The sequence below is a fragment of the Chironomus tepperi genome, unplaced genomic scaffold (assembly GCF_022539635.2).
Source record: "Chironomus tepperi strain 1889 unplaced genomic scaffold, CSIRO-AGI_Ctep_v1 contig_461, whole genome shotgun sequence".
Taxonomy (NCBI): domain Eukaryota; kingdom Metazoa; phylum Arthropoda; class Insecta; order Diptera; family Chironomidae; genus Chironomus; species Chironomus tepperi.
In genome coordinates, this window is record NW_027226583.1 from 805,150 (window position 1) to 822,772 (window position 17,623).

General features: G+C 30.8%; 1 protein-coding gene across 3 annotated transcripts; it reads right to left on the reverse strand.

The window, feature by feature from the left end:
- Positions 1-1,842: 1,842 nt before the first annotated feature.
- Positions 1,843-17,196, reverse strand: org-1 (T-box transcription factor 1). 3 transcript variants are annotated; one of them, XM_070651521.1, is made up of 9 exons: positions 16,071-17,196; positions 10,213-10,645; positions 9,991-10,059; positions 9,903-9,928; positions 9,753-9,835; positions 9,531-9,686; positions 7,634-7,701; positions 2,715-2,812; positions 1,843-2,246 (listed from the first exon to the last, which is right to left on the reverse strand). In XM_070651521.1, the coding sequence occupies exons 1-9, from the start codon at positions 16,270-16,272 to the stop codon at positions 1,945-1,947; spliced, it is 1,437 nt and encodes a 478-aa protein (XP_070507622.1). In that variant the 5' UTR covers positions 16,273-17,196; the 3' UTR covers positions 1,843-1,944. The 3 variants fall into 3 exon arrangements, with proteins under 3 accessions (XP_070507622.1, XP_070507621.1, XP_070507620.1); XM_070651520.1 differs by having other exon boundaries at positions 10,213-10,657; XM_070651519.1 differs by having other exon boundaries at positions 16,044-17,196.
- Between the last annotated feature and the right edge of the window lie 427 nt (positions 17,197-17,623).

Below are 17,623 nucleotides of genomic sequence, written 5' to 3' on the forward strand. Positions count from 1 at the left end.
TTAAAAGAAGAAAATTGCAAACCTCTCTTCTGCTCCTCCAGAGATTTCTGTAAACACATCATAAAAGAAGATCCGCCAAAGACATATCTTATACTGCGTACGACAATAAAAGATCTTGTTAACAGATTTTCCTTTTTATTCTTCTTATTTCCCTTTCATTTCATCATTTTGCAACAAAAGTTATTACCGAGCGGCATCAATGAGAAGTTTTTTTTCTTTCCTTTTCGGTCTGTTCTTCATGACTTGAGTTTTATGATGGCGTGGAACACTAAATGTTAAGCTTTATGTCTTGTCGGATGAGTTTGTAATGTTTGTTTTTATTATGTGCTGAATAACTTCTAGTTAAACAGTAAGAATAAAGAGGATTTACTGGGAGATGAAAGGATTTTTGAAAGTTGATGCTGTTTTGTTGAGGATTAACTTTTGGGTAGAATTTGTGTCAATTTATAAGCTGAATAAAGTGGAAAATTAAATTTTTGAGGCGAATTCAAAGTCAAAGGTTGCTTAATTGTGCTAAATTCAGCTAAATATTGCTTAATTGTGCTAAATTCAGTTGAATGTTGCTTAATTCAGCTGAATGGTGCCTAATTTATCAAAATTATGCTGAATTGAGTAATTTATGGCTGAATCCAAGTAAATTTTCATGCATTTAGTATTTAGAGGCTGATATTTCAACAAAATATTGTTGAATTTGGCTGATTTTAACTGAAAATGACTGAAATTATTCAGAAAATTGCTAAATATAAGTAAGTTGAGCTGAATATTGGAGAATCAAGCTTTACGATGCAGAATATTGTCTGTATGAGGTTATTATTGTTGATATTATGAATTAATTGTTGCTGAATTTAGCTGAATTAAGTTTGTTTTGTATTCAGCTAAATGTAGCAGAATTAAGAATTCAGTAATGCTAATTAACAGAAATAATGTTAATGTCTAGTGTTCCTTCATATTATTATGCTTCCAATTTTCCCAATTCCAACAGAACTACTTAAAAACGTCATGTAAACTCAAAATTTTTGCATCCGAAACTCTCATAATTACTTACTCAACACGAAACCTTTATCTATGTGACTCAATGACAAACCCATATGACATGATGTTAAACTAAAACCTTAACTAACGATCTGGTTGTCAATCAAAACATGAGAATGTGTCTTGTATCCATATCATGTGATCATCTTTGAGATACATTTTGACTAATTCTTCATGCCACTCATGCTATACTTAGAGAGATAAAGGAGAAAAAAATGCCACACCGATCCAACCAAAGTCAATTGATCCTCTAATGTCTTTTTAATGTTCAGACAAAAAAATACTTTTTTTTAATTTTAGAGAAGCTGAAAAGAAAATCAAAGGAAATTTAAGATGGATTGTTGGCAAAAAGTGGGATGATCCAATTAAAAATATTAGACTCATTAGCTTTGGCATTTCTCGTAACTTTTTTGACTCTTTTCTTTATTAATAGATGACATTTTTGTGGAAATTAGCCTGAAAATCCAAATCCGGAAAGCGCATGACATGGAAATATGTGAAAATCCGGAACAAGACCAGCATGACTCTGATTCTAGCCTAAGTCAGCGTGACTCTGGTTCCAGACCATCGTGACTCTGGTTCCAGACCATCGTGACTCTGGTTCCAGACCATCGTGACTCTGGTTCCAGACCATCGTGACTCTGGTTCCAGACCATCGTGACTCTGGTTCCAGACCATCGTGACTCTGGTTCCAAACCATGACATCGGACTCAGTTCAGAATCAAGTCGGCGTAATCCAGTCGACTTGTTTCAGCCATTTCTACGTCGCGTGCCTTCCGGGCAAAATAATAAGGAACACAAATGCACAAATGCTTTAATATCTCAAAGTGAAATTGACTTTATTAAGTATTAGCTAAGTTATTTAAGTATAGAAAAATATATTTTTATTGCCAATAAATATTAGTCTTAAATCTATCTTGGTATATAATCCACACGAGTCATTTGATGTCCATAAAATCCTTGATAATGACTTCCATAAACATTTGGGGTAGTTGGTGCTGGTACCTTATATTTATCATATGGATTCGCGTACGGATGTGCATTATGATGATGATGGTAAATTGGTCCAAAATTACTGTTGTCTGTTCCATACGTCTGACCTAACATGTGTGTAGCAACAAAGTTTGAATTTTGTGGATTTATTGCATATGTTGGCTGCGGTGATGTCGTCTGGAGTTGGGATGAAGTCAAGCTTGTGATTGACAAGTCATCTTCTGTGAATAAATGAAGGAATTTACATGCTGATCAATAATGTGGGATTAATAAACTTAAAGATGGATGTGTCCAGGGATTAATGATTAAGAGTTGCTGTATAATTGTTTAAAAATCCGCACAGCAGTCAAGCATTAATCCCTGTTTTCATTCCTCTTCCTCAACTCATATTTTATCACTTTCATGTGTTGTGCAATTCTCATTTTCAACTCATCATTAAAGTGATGATTACAATTGCAATACTAAAGTGCGAGATGACATGAAAGTCACAACTGGAATTTTAAGAGTCGAGTTCGTGTCACAAAAATGAATAAGAAAAAAAAATTGCACTTTTTCACACTCGATTTCATCGTCGGTGAACGCATGCAGGAATATATATAAAGTTTTGAGAGGCTGCGCACTTGGTGCTTACTGATTGAAAGATGAGTGATTTGATTTATTTCCATCATTAAATAAAGATTTTCACTTACTTTTGCTATTGCTACTAATATTGTTATTGTTGGCGCGATCACTTTTCAATCGTTCGGATGATACCGCTACTGCTGCTGTCAGTCGTTGATCTTGTGAACTGTAAAATGACAAGAAAAACAAATTAAAGTTTTTTTTTTTTTAATTTCTTAGGTGATAAGAACGGAAAGATTTATGGATTTTTCAATTATTTATAATTTAATTAATTTTAAAGAGATTTATATCCACAAAAGAAGTGCCAGACTCAAATATTTAACACATGGCCTTCTCTTCTTTACAACACTATCAGTCAAGTGTCGTCTAATTCATGAGAAAGCGATGAGAATTTGTAAACAAATTAACCTTTCATTTCTGGTAAGCAGCATGGCATTTGTGAGTAACTTTCGAAGATAAATAGTCTATAAATTATCTTTGACTGACTAATTTTTTGATGAATGCACGAGCATGAGAAAAAGTTTACGCATTTTCAGTCAATTTAGATAAATTTATGATTTTTCGCGAGAATATACTTTACTTTCTGGGATTGATGTTGCTTTATATGATGTGGCTGAACTGATATTTCTCCTTTATACAGCTTTAATTGATTAAAATTGAATTAAAATGCAAATTTACTTTAAAATGTGTTTATTACGTAATAAATTACGTACGTAAAACGTAAACTTCAATTATTTAAATTCAAAAAAGTCGTTATAATTTCCTGTTTCAAATTAGTAAGCAATTGAGACAGATCCGGTCATGAATCACGACTAATGCACTTTAAATCATCACCTACAGTGACTTATTTACTTACAATCGTTATTCGCTTACGTTTTTACTCGAGGAACAGAATTTCCATTGCAAATGTAAACATTTCAAACAATTTTTTGGAATGAAACAGATTAAGAGATCAATTTATCAGGGAATAACAACAAGTAAGTGCATATGTTTTATGTTTCAGAAGTTATGTTACAAATTTAACACACAAAAAAAAAAATAGATTCGACTATGGAAGGCAATATCTTTACCCAACTTTATTTGGCAATTTGTAAACAAATTTCAATGCGATGATCATGTAAAGTTTCTTCTTATATTCTTGATTCATTAATTGTTTAAATTATATTCAGCAGCATTTCTTAAATATTTTTTATAGATTCATTATTATTATTATTTAATCCCAAACTATAATAATTGAAATTATGATTATGCGTGTGTGTTCTTGTGGGAAATATTGAATATTTTCGGTTCATATATCATGGCATGTATGCCACGATTGTTCAACACATTGACAGCCATAAATTTGGAATGGCATCATAAATTATAAACCCGTGCTTAGTGAAAAATAACTTCTTTTTTTAAACAATTTGAGAATTTATTTGTTCTAGTTCTGGATGTTTTGGAGATAATTTTTGAGAATTTCTACATGGATGTGCATTTATGGAGCAATTCTGGAGTGGGTAGACTAACTGGCAAGAGTAATTATTGATCTATATTAATGAGACAGAGTGGTTCGTATCCTACTATAAGCTGTATGTCTTGGTTTGAGAAGGATACGGAGCGAATCCTCTCTAGTTAAACTATCATTCGTCAAGACATGCAGATACCGCGCAACTATTTATCTAAAGGTCTGAACAGAATCAGAACTTTGTTACACGGCCCTTGATTGGAATCCGCAAGGAACACTGCGGCCAGAAGTTCCAAAAGCTATTTGCCGCAGAACAGAATTGTAAGAATATCAGCTCAATATGCGGACAGATAATTTGTACAAACTAGATGACAGAGTCAAGTTGATAGCCTTTTGTTGCTTTCATGTTACAAAATGACTACTACGATACCTAAAAGCGGTCTCTTTTTCTGTTAGGGATGGTTACAGAAAGTGAGTATATTGAGGTTAGAATGATTTTAAATTGATTATTTGATAGAAATTTATGATAATTTTGACTACAGAATTTCAAAATTTCGAAAGACGCTAATTTTCTTAAAACACATGAAGTTGGCTACAGTTGAAAAAGTTCAAAAATCCAATTTTTGATAGCAAATTTTCAAATTTTTGAAAGACGTTATATTTCTTAAACCGATTGAAATTGGCTTCAGTTAGTGAAAAATCAAAATTCCAATTTTGGATAGCAATTTTCAAATTTTTGTAAGACGTTACATTTTTCAAACCGGCTGAAGTTGGCTGTAGTTGAGAAAGTTCAAAAATTCAAGTTTTTTTTTACTGCTTTAGTATTGAATTTTGAATTGAAAATTTGTATCATTTTGTGGACAGTACCAGTTCTAGACATCATATGACGCGGAATCTAAGGAGACCGACAAACACATAATCACTAATTTTCTAACAGACATTGCTTTAGAATGAGTTAAGACACTAAAAAAGGAATTTATTATCATCATCGTATAGGAATTTATATCTCTTAAAATAAAAATATTATTGCATTTACATCATCATGCCTGAATATTCTAATTTGTCTTCTTTTCCTTTCCATAATTTTTTTTTTCTAAAATTTTTATTTTAATAACTTCTTACTTGTATGTACACAAAATATTCTTGAGCATCTTCACACTATATTCTCTCGTCGTTATAATTTATGAATTTGTTGATTGACATTTTAGTGGCTTTACCCGATAATATGCGACGGTAAAATGAATGTGGATTATTTTTGGATATTCATGCAAGCATAAGTTAAGAGACTGCGAATGAAATTTTCTATTTTTGTTACTAAACAATTTCTTCCTACTTGTGACAATTTTTTTTTTTATATTTTTAAATTTTAAATCTAGAGAATTTAACTTTAATTAAGTGAGGAAATCTCTTGAGATATTTTGCATGAAATTATCTTACGAATTGAGATAATCGTTATCGATATCATTAAATCATCATCCTACATATTCCACGGTTAAATTTATCTCAACTTTATTTTTTTGACTTCTGGATCTCTTTTGTGGTGATTTAATGGAACTGAGTATATTTTTAATTAAATTAAATTGTCCTTCTGAGAGTAATTTTTGTCTTTTGGAGCTATAAATTGCGATAATTTGAGGTTATTTGCTTATTTTGAGATGTTAATTGAGATTTTTGAGTATATTTTGACTGATTTTGTCAATACTAACATTAAAACAACGAATTTAATTTAAATTGTGATAAACTATGATGAATTGATTAAAAATGAAAATAACAACAAAAAGGGCTTTGATAGATTTGCTTGAAAATTGATCCTTGATTCGATTTATCTGCTTCAAATTAACGTTTTTTTGAATTTTTGAAAATTTTATTAAATTTTCTCATGAAAGTGAATTTAATTTTTTTACAAATTGTGATAAACTATGATGAATTGATTGAAAAGGGTGATTAAAAGTTCCTAAAAAACAACAAAAAAGGGCTTGAAACTAGGAAAACCCAATACTTTTATCAGTATGTTGTGAGGGGTGAGAAACTAATTGAAATTCAAATACCTTTTTTACGTTCAAAAATAAAATAACCGTCAAAATTTGTGATTCTCGAATTAACTCGTTATTTGTTAAAATTTTGAAGACTTCTAATATAGGACTGTAAAATGGCTTGATCTAATATAGGACTGTAAATTATACAAAAGATCCGCGTGATGAAACTAATTAGAATTCAAATATTTTTTGACAAGGTTTTCGTTACTTTCATGAGAAAATTTTAAAATTTTCAAAAACTTGAAAAAAAAGTTAAATTTTACTCAAAATCACAAAAATTGAATAAAAATAGACCAGAATTACAAAAACAAGACTTCTCTGGAATTTATACAACTCCAGCCACTTAATTAACGCTAAAATTATTTTGCTTAAATTTTTATGAAAATAATCAAATCCTGTTCAAAGTAAAAAAAAGTGCAAAATAATCAAAATAATCTTATACTTAATCGAATCAAATTGAGAGAATCTTTTAATTAAAAGAAATAAGAAAAACATGAGATGGAAAATTATAAACATTTTTCCGACTCATCGCAATTGAATGAAAATCAAATTGAGCCTTTTCAATTGATGAGTCTAATTTAAGAAAAAAAAGAAGAAAATTCTTTTTAAAATAAACATTAAAGTTTTTTTCTGATTTCTCGAATCAAATTTGACGAGAAGCAATAAATTGTATTTTTTGGGTAGCAATTTTATTCTAATTAATGAGGAAATTTCTTTTCTGTGTTTTAGATTGATGAAAATTTATCGAGTAAATAAAGTATTTTACGTAAGGTAGATCGGCATGACGTTTAAGAAATTCTAGCAATCTGCAGATTTGTACGTAAATTATGGCTTTAATTAAGTATTTCCTTTAGTATGTGAGACTATTGATCAATTGAAAATTTATGGTTGATTCTGGTCGTTAAGGAAGAATTTTAAATTTTTATTATGTGATAAAGGTTCAAAACCATACAACAGATTTTTGAAAATAATACAAAAACAATCAAATTTTGAATTTTTGAAAGTCGCTGAAATTTACGTAGGCTTTTTTTACGTAAGTAAAATTATTTTGTTTACAATTTATGGAATTGATCAATTTTGGTTACTATCACATCAATACTCTGCAGGATTTGATTGAACAGCATTTTTAAACGATTGCTATGCTGTTATCAATTAGTTTGCATTACTTTAGGGACTAAAATAAGCTAAATTTTGCTAAACAAATGATATTCACTGGATCTTAAATTTCCTTAAAATTGTTGTATTTTAGCAACTTTTCTTCGTGTTGAGGATATAAAGCAACAATACCTAGTTACAAATAAGTATCAATTGGCATTATCAATGATCTTTCTTGCAGATTAAAGTAAGAATGATGTTTATTGTTTGAAATTAGAAAACAGACTAAAATATGATAAGAAGGGGACCAACAACCATAAAAGGGAAAATCAACTAATTTATCTTCAATATGATGAATATTAAACGACAGTTGGCATATTCTTAACAATTTGAATTTAAATGTACTTACTCATCATTAGTGTCATTATCCCTGAATCCCTTAGCAAATGGATTTGATACAATCTTCAACTGTGTCACCTGTTAAATAAATTAAAATTAAAAAATCATTTGTTAATAATTTAGCAACAAAATATTGTGAAGGAAAAATTAAGAAATTGTTCCCAAAAGTCATCATTTTTCAGCCACCCATTTACACATAAATAATATCGCGAAAAAAATGTGAATAATTAACATTTTAAAAGCACGCAAATTAATTTTAACGACACTCATTTAAGCAAGTGTAAAATGAACAGTCACGAGTGCGTACACAGTGTTGGATATAAGAAAACACGAGCAACAAATTAAAACTTTTTTCTGATAATAAATTTGAAATGTTTTGACAGATATTGAGGGACATAAAATACAAATAAGATCCATAAAACTTGTTCATGCCGGGGCAGTGCTTAATAATATTGTGTGTGGAGAAGTCAGGAGGACAGAAATTTATCTTACAGCAGCCAAAATAAGAATCATAAAATAATAAAATTATATCATATTTTAAATTGTCGCCAGAAATGTCATGTAGTTCTTCTCCACACACAGTATCTTAATTATATGAAGAAATACATCAATATTCCTGCTAGTTTATTGTGCAATGAACATGGAATGAGAGAAAAATCATCTGTTGGATCAGCATGAAAATTAGAAAGTGGAAAATTATTTTCAAAAAAAAAAATCTGCTCTCAATGAAGACATATCTTGACGCCATCCATAAATAATGCAATAAATTTCACTGGTGACAGTAATTTTTACTGTATGTGCAGAAAAATTTGGCGATAAATTAGAAGACGAAGTAAGTTATGAGAATTTTTTCTCATGTAATTTCCTCACTAAAAGTCATGAATTGTTTTGGATGAATTTATTCATTTTTTTTCTTGTTGGGGTTTCTGTGGATTTATGCTTACTGTGTTTTGAGAAATTTGAGTTTAGTGAGTCACTTTTGGATTGTGTTTGTCAATTATTTGAGTTTTAAAGTTTGAACTTTTAAGTCATGTTGAGCAACATGTGTGCCGTGAGGTCGTGATTTCTGTCGATGCTTACCATGATGAATGATCAAAGACTATGTAGATCAAATAGATACAGAACTACATCACTTACGATATCCATATCTTAACCTCAAAAAACATTCAGATTCATTCCATCAAATTGCAACACAGTAAACCACATATGTGGCGTGAAACATTTGAAGAGTGACTTAAGCGAGACACTTTCGAGCGACACAAAATCAAATGTCATACAACAGTGATTTGGTTGTCTTACGTCAGTGTTGTCCAAATTTTTTGTGCCATAGCACACATTAATGGTAAATCTTGATCGAAACTGTTCATGACATACGACATATGACATGCCCAAAAGACTTCTGTGATTCATTAGTATGCCAACAGTTTGGACAACACTGTCTTACAAGAAAATAAAATTTTCATGACGTCATGATGAATGCATTTACAACGTCATCGTAACATGTCGCTTGGTATTAGTGTGTTGCGTTGCATAGCCTAAGAATCAGAACTTGAATTTGAATTTTTTATGGCGTGAAATCAATTTGAGTCGATTTTTTTTTCAACACAAAAAATTCTAGTTCTGCTGAGAACTACAATGAGACTTAAAACAACCAAACCTTCCAATAAAAATTATGCGCCACTAGCATCCACCAACCTCTAATCTCTAATCAAACCACACTTAACTTACTTGAGATGAAAAAATATGTGGAAAATTTTTTACAACTTCTTAATGACTATCAGACACCCAGTCACACACATTTCACATCATACGAAATGACTTTCTATCTATCAAGAAAATTTATTGCAATCACAAACAGATTTCCTCTCCATTCACACTATGCTCGTGGGATTTTAAGATATACTTACGCGTTGATTCTGATAAGCAGTCACAGCAGTAAATGACGTTTCAGGGAAAACGAAGGCACGAAAATTCATAAATTCACGTTCTTCCTTTATGCCATTCTGCGGTAAATACACGATATGGAAACGAGGCTGGTATCTGTGCATTGAATTTAAAATAATCTGAAAATATTCAAATTTTCAGTCTTTAAACATGAGAAAAAATGGCCATAAACTTTAAAATCTTACATGTCCATGATCATCAAGCTGATTATTTGTGAGTTTTAATTTATCAAATGATATTGTTTGTTTCATCCATGTCGCACCTGATGCTGTTTACAAAGAAAATGTGTTAGATATAAATAGTTTATTTTTAAAATGTTGTTTTTTGGCACTTACCAGGTGAATCTGGATGTACGTGGATTCTGAAAATAAATTTTTGATTTTATTATGATGAAGAATTTGGAGAATTTTGTGACAGACTTACCGAGGTGGTGAGATTGGATCTGCTTTTCCGGCGACCACCCAGGAGCTGGTGTGGAACGCATATCTGTAGCTGTAAATACAATTAATATGCTCGTTAGTAATGAATTTTATTATAAAACACTAAAATGTGAATATTAGAACCTTACAACAGTTTCAATTTTAAAACCATACAACAGCATAAAATGTCTAAGATTCTAAAAATAGTATTCAAAATCAAACTTACCGTTTGTCATCGACAGGAACGAAATCCATCATCATCATGTAACTAATTTGTGGATCAAGTCCAACAACGCGAACTTGAAATGTTGGAAACATTCGTCGACCAGCTTTTGTCACAATCATTTCAGTACCTTGTTCATGAAATTTATCCCATAGTGGTTTAGCTTCAAGAATCACATTAGCATTATGGAGTGATGAGTGGAATGGAAGTTGTTGCTTCTCATTATCACCCTTTTTATTGCACTTTGGCTTCTGATTTATGCCTTTATTTACGTCATTTCCATTCACTTTATTTCCACTAATATCACCATGTGATGCTGATGTCGCCTGCTGAATTTGATGCGGTGACTGCTCACTGATGTCTGTCAATTTGATTTGGTCCAATTGCTCGAGTGGCTTGTACGAATTTCTCTCTTTGTCGGCATTCTGTAGACATGCTGTAACAAAATCTTTAAAAATTAAAAGAAATTCGCTTTTAAAAACCAAGACAAAAATCATGAAAAAGAACAAAGCAGGCAATACTTAAAATTAGGAATTAGTTGAATTGTTTTTATGATCCATAAAAAGAATTAGCGATTGGATTAGAACACAATTTATGAAGTTAGTCTCATTAGTAAGAATATTTGCATGCCATATTGTTTTGTTAATGATGTTGGTGACGCAAAATTCGACGATAAAAATAAATCAATGCAACAAAGTTGGCCAATTTTTTTTTGTTTTGAAGTCAATTTAGTCAATTGAGAGCAATTTTCTAGCACAACTATTAATTTGTTCCTTAAGTCATCACTATATAAATATGAAAAGTGATAAATATGAATTATGGAATGAGTTTTGTGTAGTTCAAGGTAGGAAGTGGGGAGTGATAATTGGAATATTAGATTTATTTTAAGACAAAGAATTTTCAAAGCCTGCTGGATTATTTTGAAATTTTTTTAAAATTCGGATAAGAATTTGTTAAAATTTTATCAAAAATTTGGCAGAATCCGACCGGATTTGGGCATAAAACGACCGGAATTAGACAGAATACGACCAGAATTAAGATTGAATTTGACTGAGATTAAGACATAAGTCGATCAGATATAGGACTTAATCCGACCGGAAATAAGACAAGTTTCGGACCGCTTTTGACAGAATCATACTAATTTGGTCATAATCTGGTTTGATTTGTTCAAAGTTCAACCAGAATTAAGACAGAATCTGAACAGAAACCAGACAGAATACGATCGCATTTGGACAGAGTCCGGCCGGAATTAAGATAAAGTTGGACCAGAATTAGGACAGAATCCTGGATATTAGACTGGATATTAGACTGAAATCCGAATCTAATCAGACTTGAAATTCGACCTAATTTGGACATAGTCAGACCTAGTGGGACCAGAATTAGGACAGAATCCGACAGATTGACCGAATCCGACCTGATTTGGACAGATTTCGACCTATATATGATAGAATCCGGCCGCAAATTGAAAGAATCCAACTGGAAATCAGATAGAATTCGACTTGAAATTCGGAAGAATAATGAATTAAATTTTTCATTCTTCTAAATTTTTCCTCAATTCATATTTCTCCTAGATCTCCCCAAACACTCAAAACATGCTCATTTTCCCAACTAAATCATGCTTGAAGAGTTAATTAGCATATTTTAATGATGTTAACAGCAAATATCATGTGCGAATTAAAATGCAGGAACATTATTCATCCTCACTTTGCACGTTTTTACATCATAAATAAGGCAAGCATCTATAAGATCTCATTATGTGGAATAATTACATGTAAGTGAACATTCTAATTACACATTCAAGTTGCCAAAATTATGGCAGAAATTTCTATCTTCACTTGAATGTAGAGAAAAAAGGAAGAAGAAGCAATGTTTGTGACACTCGACACTCATAGTCTCACACAACAGATGATTACTAATGAGTAAATTAATTTACTGTTTTACTCACAAACATTAATCAAAATGACATATTCATTCATTCGTCTAATTTCTATTTTATGACTTTAGGAATGTTCCTTGGTTAAATTTTTGAAGCTGTGATTTTGAAGTGTTTGGATAAGAAAAGACTTATTATGACAGATTGACTGATTCGGGTGAGTCTTGTTTGTGCTCAATTGATCATTGCCAACTTTTATGAGCTAATAAATCAGTTTTTAGCAGTTAATTGAAAGTTTAGATCATAAAAAATTGAGAAAAACTTTTTGAGGTGAGGAAAATTCGCCATTTTTGAAATTTGAATTGTTAAAAGTCGTTATTTTTTGTAATTACTTTTTAAAATGCCTTCTGAGATCAAAAGATGCTGAAATGGATTTTGAATGATAAATCTAGTAAGTTTCACTATCAATGCGCTCTAACTTGAGTAGTTTCTTGTTAGTTCCTCTACGGATTCCCATGAAATATTGAAAATCTATTAACAAAGCTGTAAAATGTAAAGGAACTAACTTCTAAAAACCCATTTATCATCAAAAAGAACTTGATCTGGTCACAACAAAAGATTAAGCAGAGCACACAACAAAGTAGATAGAATTAGGCACGTAAGAGAGTTAGTTTGAACAAAAAATTTATGTCTAAGTAAACAAATGATTGAAAGAAACTTCCTATAGCATCATCTTGAGTTTCCACGTTCTTTAATTTCTTTTCTCATCATCATAATTTTTACAACCTCTCAAAACTCATGAGGAAAAAATGTAAAGAAAAATCATTAAACAATTTGATTTATGACCTGCACTTTAAAAAATCGGTGGTAAAAATTTAATGTTCTCAAAAAAATAAGATATAGACAAGGAAAAGCCACTAAATTTTCCGACTCGATTCATATTATATTTCAGTTTATTTTTCGGTTGAGAGCAATTTATCTGAGTGGTGTTAAGTTATTCCTTTTTGCTTGCTTACTCTCTTCAATAAACAATTTTATGATCTCTCACGTCTATATTAAAATATTAAATATTCGACATGCAAGTTGAACGATCTTGTTTGTGATCATCACTTTTTACGTCACTACTGGTTTCATTATACAGTTTTATGGTTACATGGAGTGATTGGAAATCATATTGAACCTTGAATGATTTGATTGATTGGTCTGAATTTTTAGAAAAATGTCTAAAAATATCAATCAAGATTTGAGTGGAACTGAGCTATAGCTTACTATAATATAATTCAAAGATGATCACGAATCTCCTTGTTGAATTCAAATTTTGATTAAATTGAGTTTTTGATTCCTTTAGAATTGTCTTAACTGGATGTAACTTAATGAATATGGAATTGTTGACGTTTCAAGATATGTGTATTTTGAAGAGAAATGGTACAACAGATCATCGATCGCGGTGTCGATTCTTCTATAAGTACATTATATTCTATTCAAATTTAATGGCAAGTCTAAAACGTTTAAATCCTAAAATTTATTGATTAATAAACTGCTCCGGTATGCCGGATAAGTCTATTAACAGGATTAGGAATAAACAATTCTAACAAAAGATCAGGATCATTGTGCCTGCGACTTTTCGCTAATTCAATTCCATCCAAAAGACATATTTTGAAGTAGAGGCGGAAATGTAAATTTGACACAGATTTGTCAACAAGCCGACGTGGAAACGGTAATAATTTTGAAAAATACACTTTTTTTCTAGTTAGTCTTTGAGAGTTTAGATGATTTTACTATTCAGCAGAGCTTGAAATCGACTCGAATTCTTGAGTGATACAAATAGAAGACCGACTCCATCATTGACTCATATATTGATGTTAATTTACGATTGAAATTGCAACTACATACAGTTCATGGCATTTCTAAAAAATTTCGGCAGCACACAGTTTGGACAATACTGCTTTAAGTATTCGTAATGGATACATTTTTTATCACCATATATGTACGCTTCTATTCAACGGCTATTTGGTTTTCGGAGCTATCGGGAAGCCCAATCACCGTAAAAAAGAGGCGTTTTCCATTTGTGTTAATAGATGTATCAGTTGCGGAACCTTTCTCATTTGTATCGCATGAGAATATATGTGTCTACATAAAGTGTTAAGTTGACTTTTCTATCCAAAATCCAAGTCGACTTCGAGGTCTGCTATTAAGTTTGATCAATTCTATGGACTTAGGTTAGTTGAACAAACTTCCTCAATTTTCATAATAATTCGATAAATCTGATAAAATCATCATCAATACAGTCAACAAATAATTCTAAATTCTCAAACCAACTAAAAAACGTGATCCAAATCACTCACTATCCCATACTAATAAGGTCAAACTAGAAGCAAATCGACTAGCAAAAGATCGCAATTAAAAACATTCGAGCATTGATTAAATCAATTCCCTTCAATAAATTTTCAATTCATTCTTGAGCATTTAAATTAAGCAAGAAAAAAAAACTCGTGAAAAATAAATTTAGCTGTCTCGAGGCAAGAATCCCAATATAAATTTCTCAAAATCTTAATTTTGTTTATTCGTTAAAGTGGCAAATTGAAAATTTATTTATCTTTCGCATTACACACATTTAAATTTCCTCTCTTGCCTGCCTGCCTCGATCCTATACCCAGAAGAAAATAAATGCCAATGTCTTGTAAACAACAATTAATGGCAATTCGACCTTTTCGTGTCAAGCTGATGAAAAATTCTAAAATTTTCTTCTTTTCAATTCTAAAATGTGACAATTTGCAATTATTTCAGGCGTGATTCACAATTTCCTAAATTTTCATCTGGCTGAGATGTTCAAATTTAAATCCAAGTCAATTGAATTAATTTAAGACACAATTTAATTAAATTTAAAACTATCAAAAAAAAATAAATTTTTGTATAAATAGAGTCAATAAGCAACTGATTAAGAAGTGGCGTTAAGTGGATGTGATAATTGACGACATGAGGCTTTTAAATTCCTTAAAAAAAATTCTTTTAATTTTATAGTTGCAGGAGATTGTTTTGCATCTTGACAAGTTAGAATTAAGTTTCTAATCAGTTTTGGGTTGAAAGACTGTCGATCACTGTAGCAAGTTGCAAATGGAGATACTATGAGATTTAAATTAGTGAGTTTTTAGACTTTTTTGTTTTGAATTTTTGAAATTTAATTGAAAAATTAGAATGTTGTCTTTTAGGAATGTTTAGTGATCTCCATTAGACTTTTGCCATGACAAGCATTCATTATATTCAATAAAAGATTAAAAAATCGAAGCTGATTTTGTAAATTTGTACAAAATTTCTTAAATATGAGAAAAAATATTGAGGAAATAAAGCTGAAAACTCAATTTTTGGTTTGAAATTTTAAAATCCGTTAAATTCTATCTCAAGTTATTTAGTCAATTTTTAATGTATTTCTTAAAACAATAGAAATGATTTTTAAAATGCGATGATCACTTTGATCGGCTAGTTAGGTGGTTAGCTGAAATGCAAGATCTCAGCAATCAGACATTGAACAAATCTTTGGCATAAATTATTAGCTCTATGTTATCGAGTAACTGGCTTATCGCTTGATTTAGTTGCTTAATAGTATTGTTAAATGCTTTAATTAATGATTTTTCTACATTTTTGCAAAATCCTTCAGAAATTTCACCTTGGTCAAAATTTGAAATTTTTTTGACCGTTAAATTTTTTCAAGATTCAATTTAAATCCTGTTGCCGGATTTGTCATGGAATTCAGTTAGAATTGTGCTACTCATATATACCTAAGCTGAATCGTCATTACTCATGCATTTCCAGAATTATATTGTTAGTCATAATTAGTCAAACCACCATTTTGTGACAAAAATAAAATAATATAAAGGAACAAAATCAACACCAAACTTCATCTAAGTCTAATGAATAAAAAGTCAATAATATGTCATGTATGTATGTAAATATCCTAAATCACCTTTATATAAAATTCTGTCAAGCTCACCTTCCATTTCTTTCATCGGTGTAGATCCATTTTTATATGACGAGTTCCAATAATCAGCACCATAATGATGATATTCATTATTTAAATTCAAATTTAATACATTATCATAATGATCAGTTCCAACATTTGTATGATGATGATGATGATGAATATTCATATTCATTGCACCATCATTCAACTGTTGCATATGTCCGTGACTCATCTTTCAATTCTAATTTCCAATAATTATGTAAAATTGTGCGGATAAAATGTATCAAGCAGTGTGTTTATTGCTACAAATTCAAAAGTCTGAAGCACTTTGCCGATATATTTATTTGAAGAATATTTTCACACTTGTACGAAATATAAGCATTGCAAGTCAGTATATTCACGGTTTAAATGGTGATCATCACCTTATTGTTTTCACACATTCAATATATATATCGTATCTAATGATTACTCCCCAGAGTAGATATCTCTTTACATATGTTCTCGTCTTTATCACAACATTACTTTTGCAGTACAAATCATCTTAATATTTATTATTAATTTGCCAACACTTATCAATAATTCATTTTATAACAACAGACACAGCCGTCGACTTCTGTGTTGATATTTCTAATTCACACTCAACAGTAAACCGCCTGCGGTGATGGTCATACGTAAGAGATACTTCATATCCAAAAATAATAATTCAATGGCCACGCGAGATCGTACTTAAGCTTTCAATAGGTAGCAAAGATTAAGTCGGGGAAATTACTACAAATTTTTTCTTTCTCTTCCCCTCACAGTCCCCGAGAGTATGAGAGATCAGGAAAAGAGAAGATCTTTAATGTTATAGATTATTTTTTCCTGTTTGCGCCACGTACGTGCGGCGGAAAATTTTCTTCACACTTTCTGTCTAATATCACTTCACACTTTCGATTGTGAAAAATTGAATGCTTTTTATTTTTTTCGGGTTCACAAACTGAACATTGGGGAATTAATTTCCTATCCAGACCTTCTTATTTCCACTATTTTTATATATCATCGATTAAGAAATTTCACGTCTAATTGTTGTTTTATGGAATCACTTTCAATTTTCACTTTCACGATTCGGTCTCGGATCAGTTTCAATCAACTCTGTTTTTTCACGACTTATCGGATGCGAGATGAAAATTCAACTGCGGCATTCACAAAAAAAAAATATAATTTTCCTCATTCACAAAAAAGATTTTTTTTTTGTGTGTTTCTTCTTTTCCTTCCTCGATCTTCAGTGTTGGTTGTATTTATTTAAATATCTTTTTTCTTTTCTTTTCTTTTTTGACTGTAGAAGATGATCTCTCTCTAAATGACTTCTTGCCTTCTGTTGATTGGATGAAAATACAAAATTTTATCTCATTTATGAAATTGTGAGTAAGGAAGAGATTTTTTTTGGGAGTTCTTTGAGGACGCTTTTGTTTGGTGATCATCAAGGATGTTGGGTGACAGTTTCATGATGTATAGATGCACTTACTTACTTTACTTACTTCGCTGGCCGTACAGATCAATTGTGATCCATGACCTCTCTCAGATACAGCTTAAAACTAGTTCTA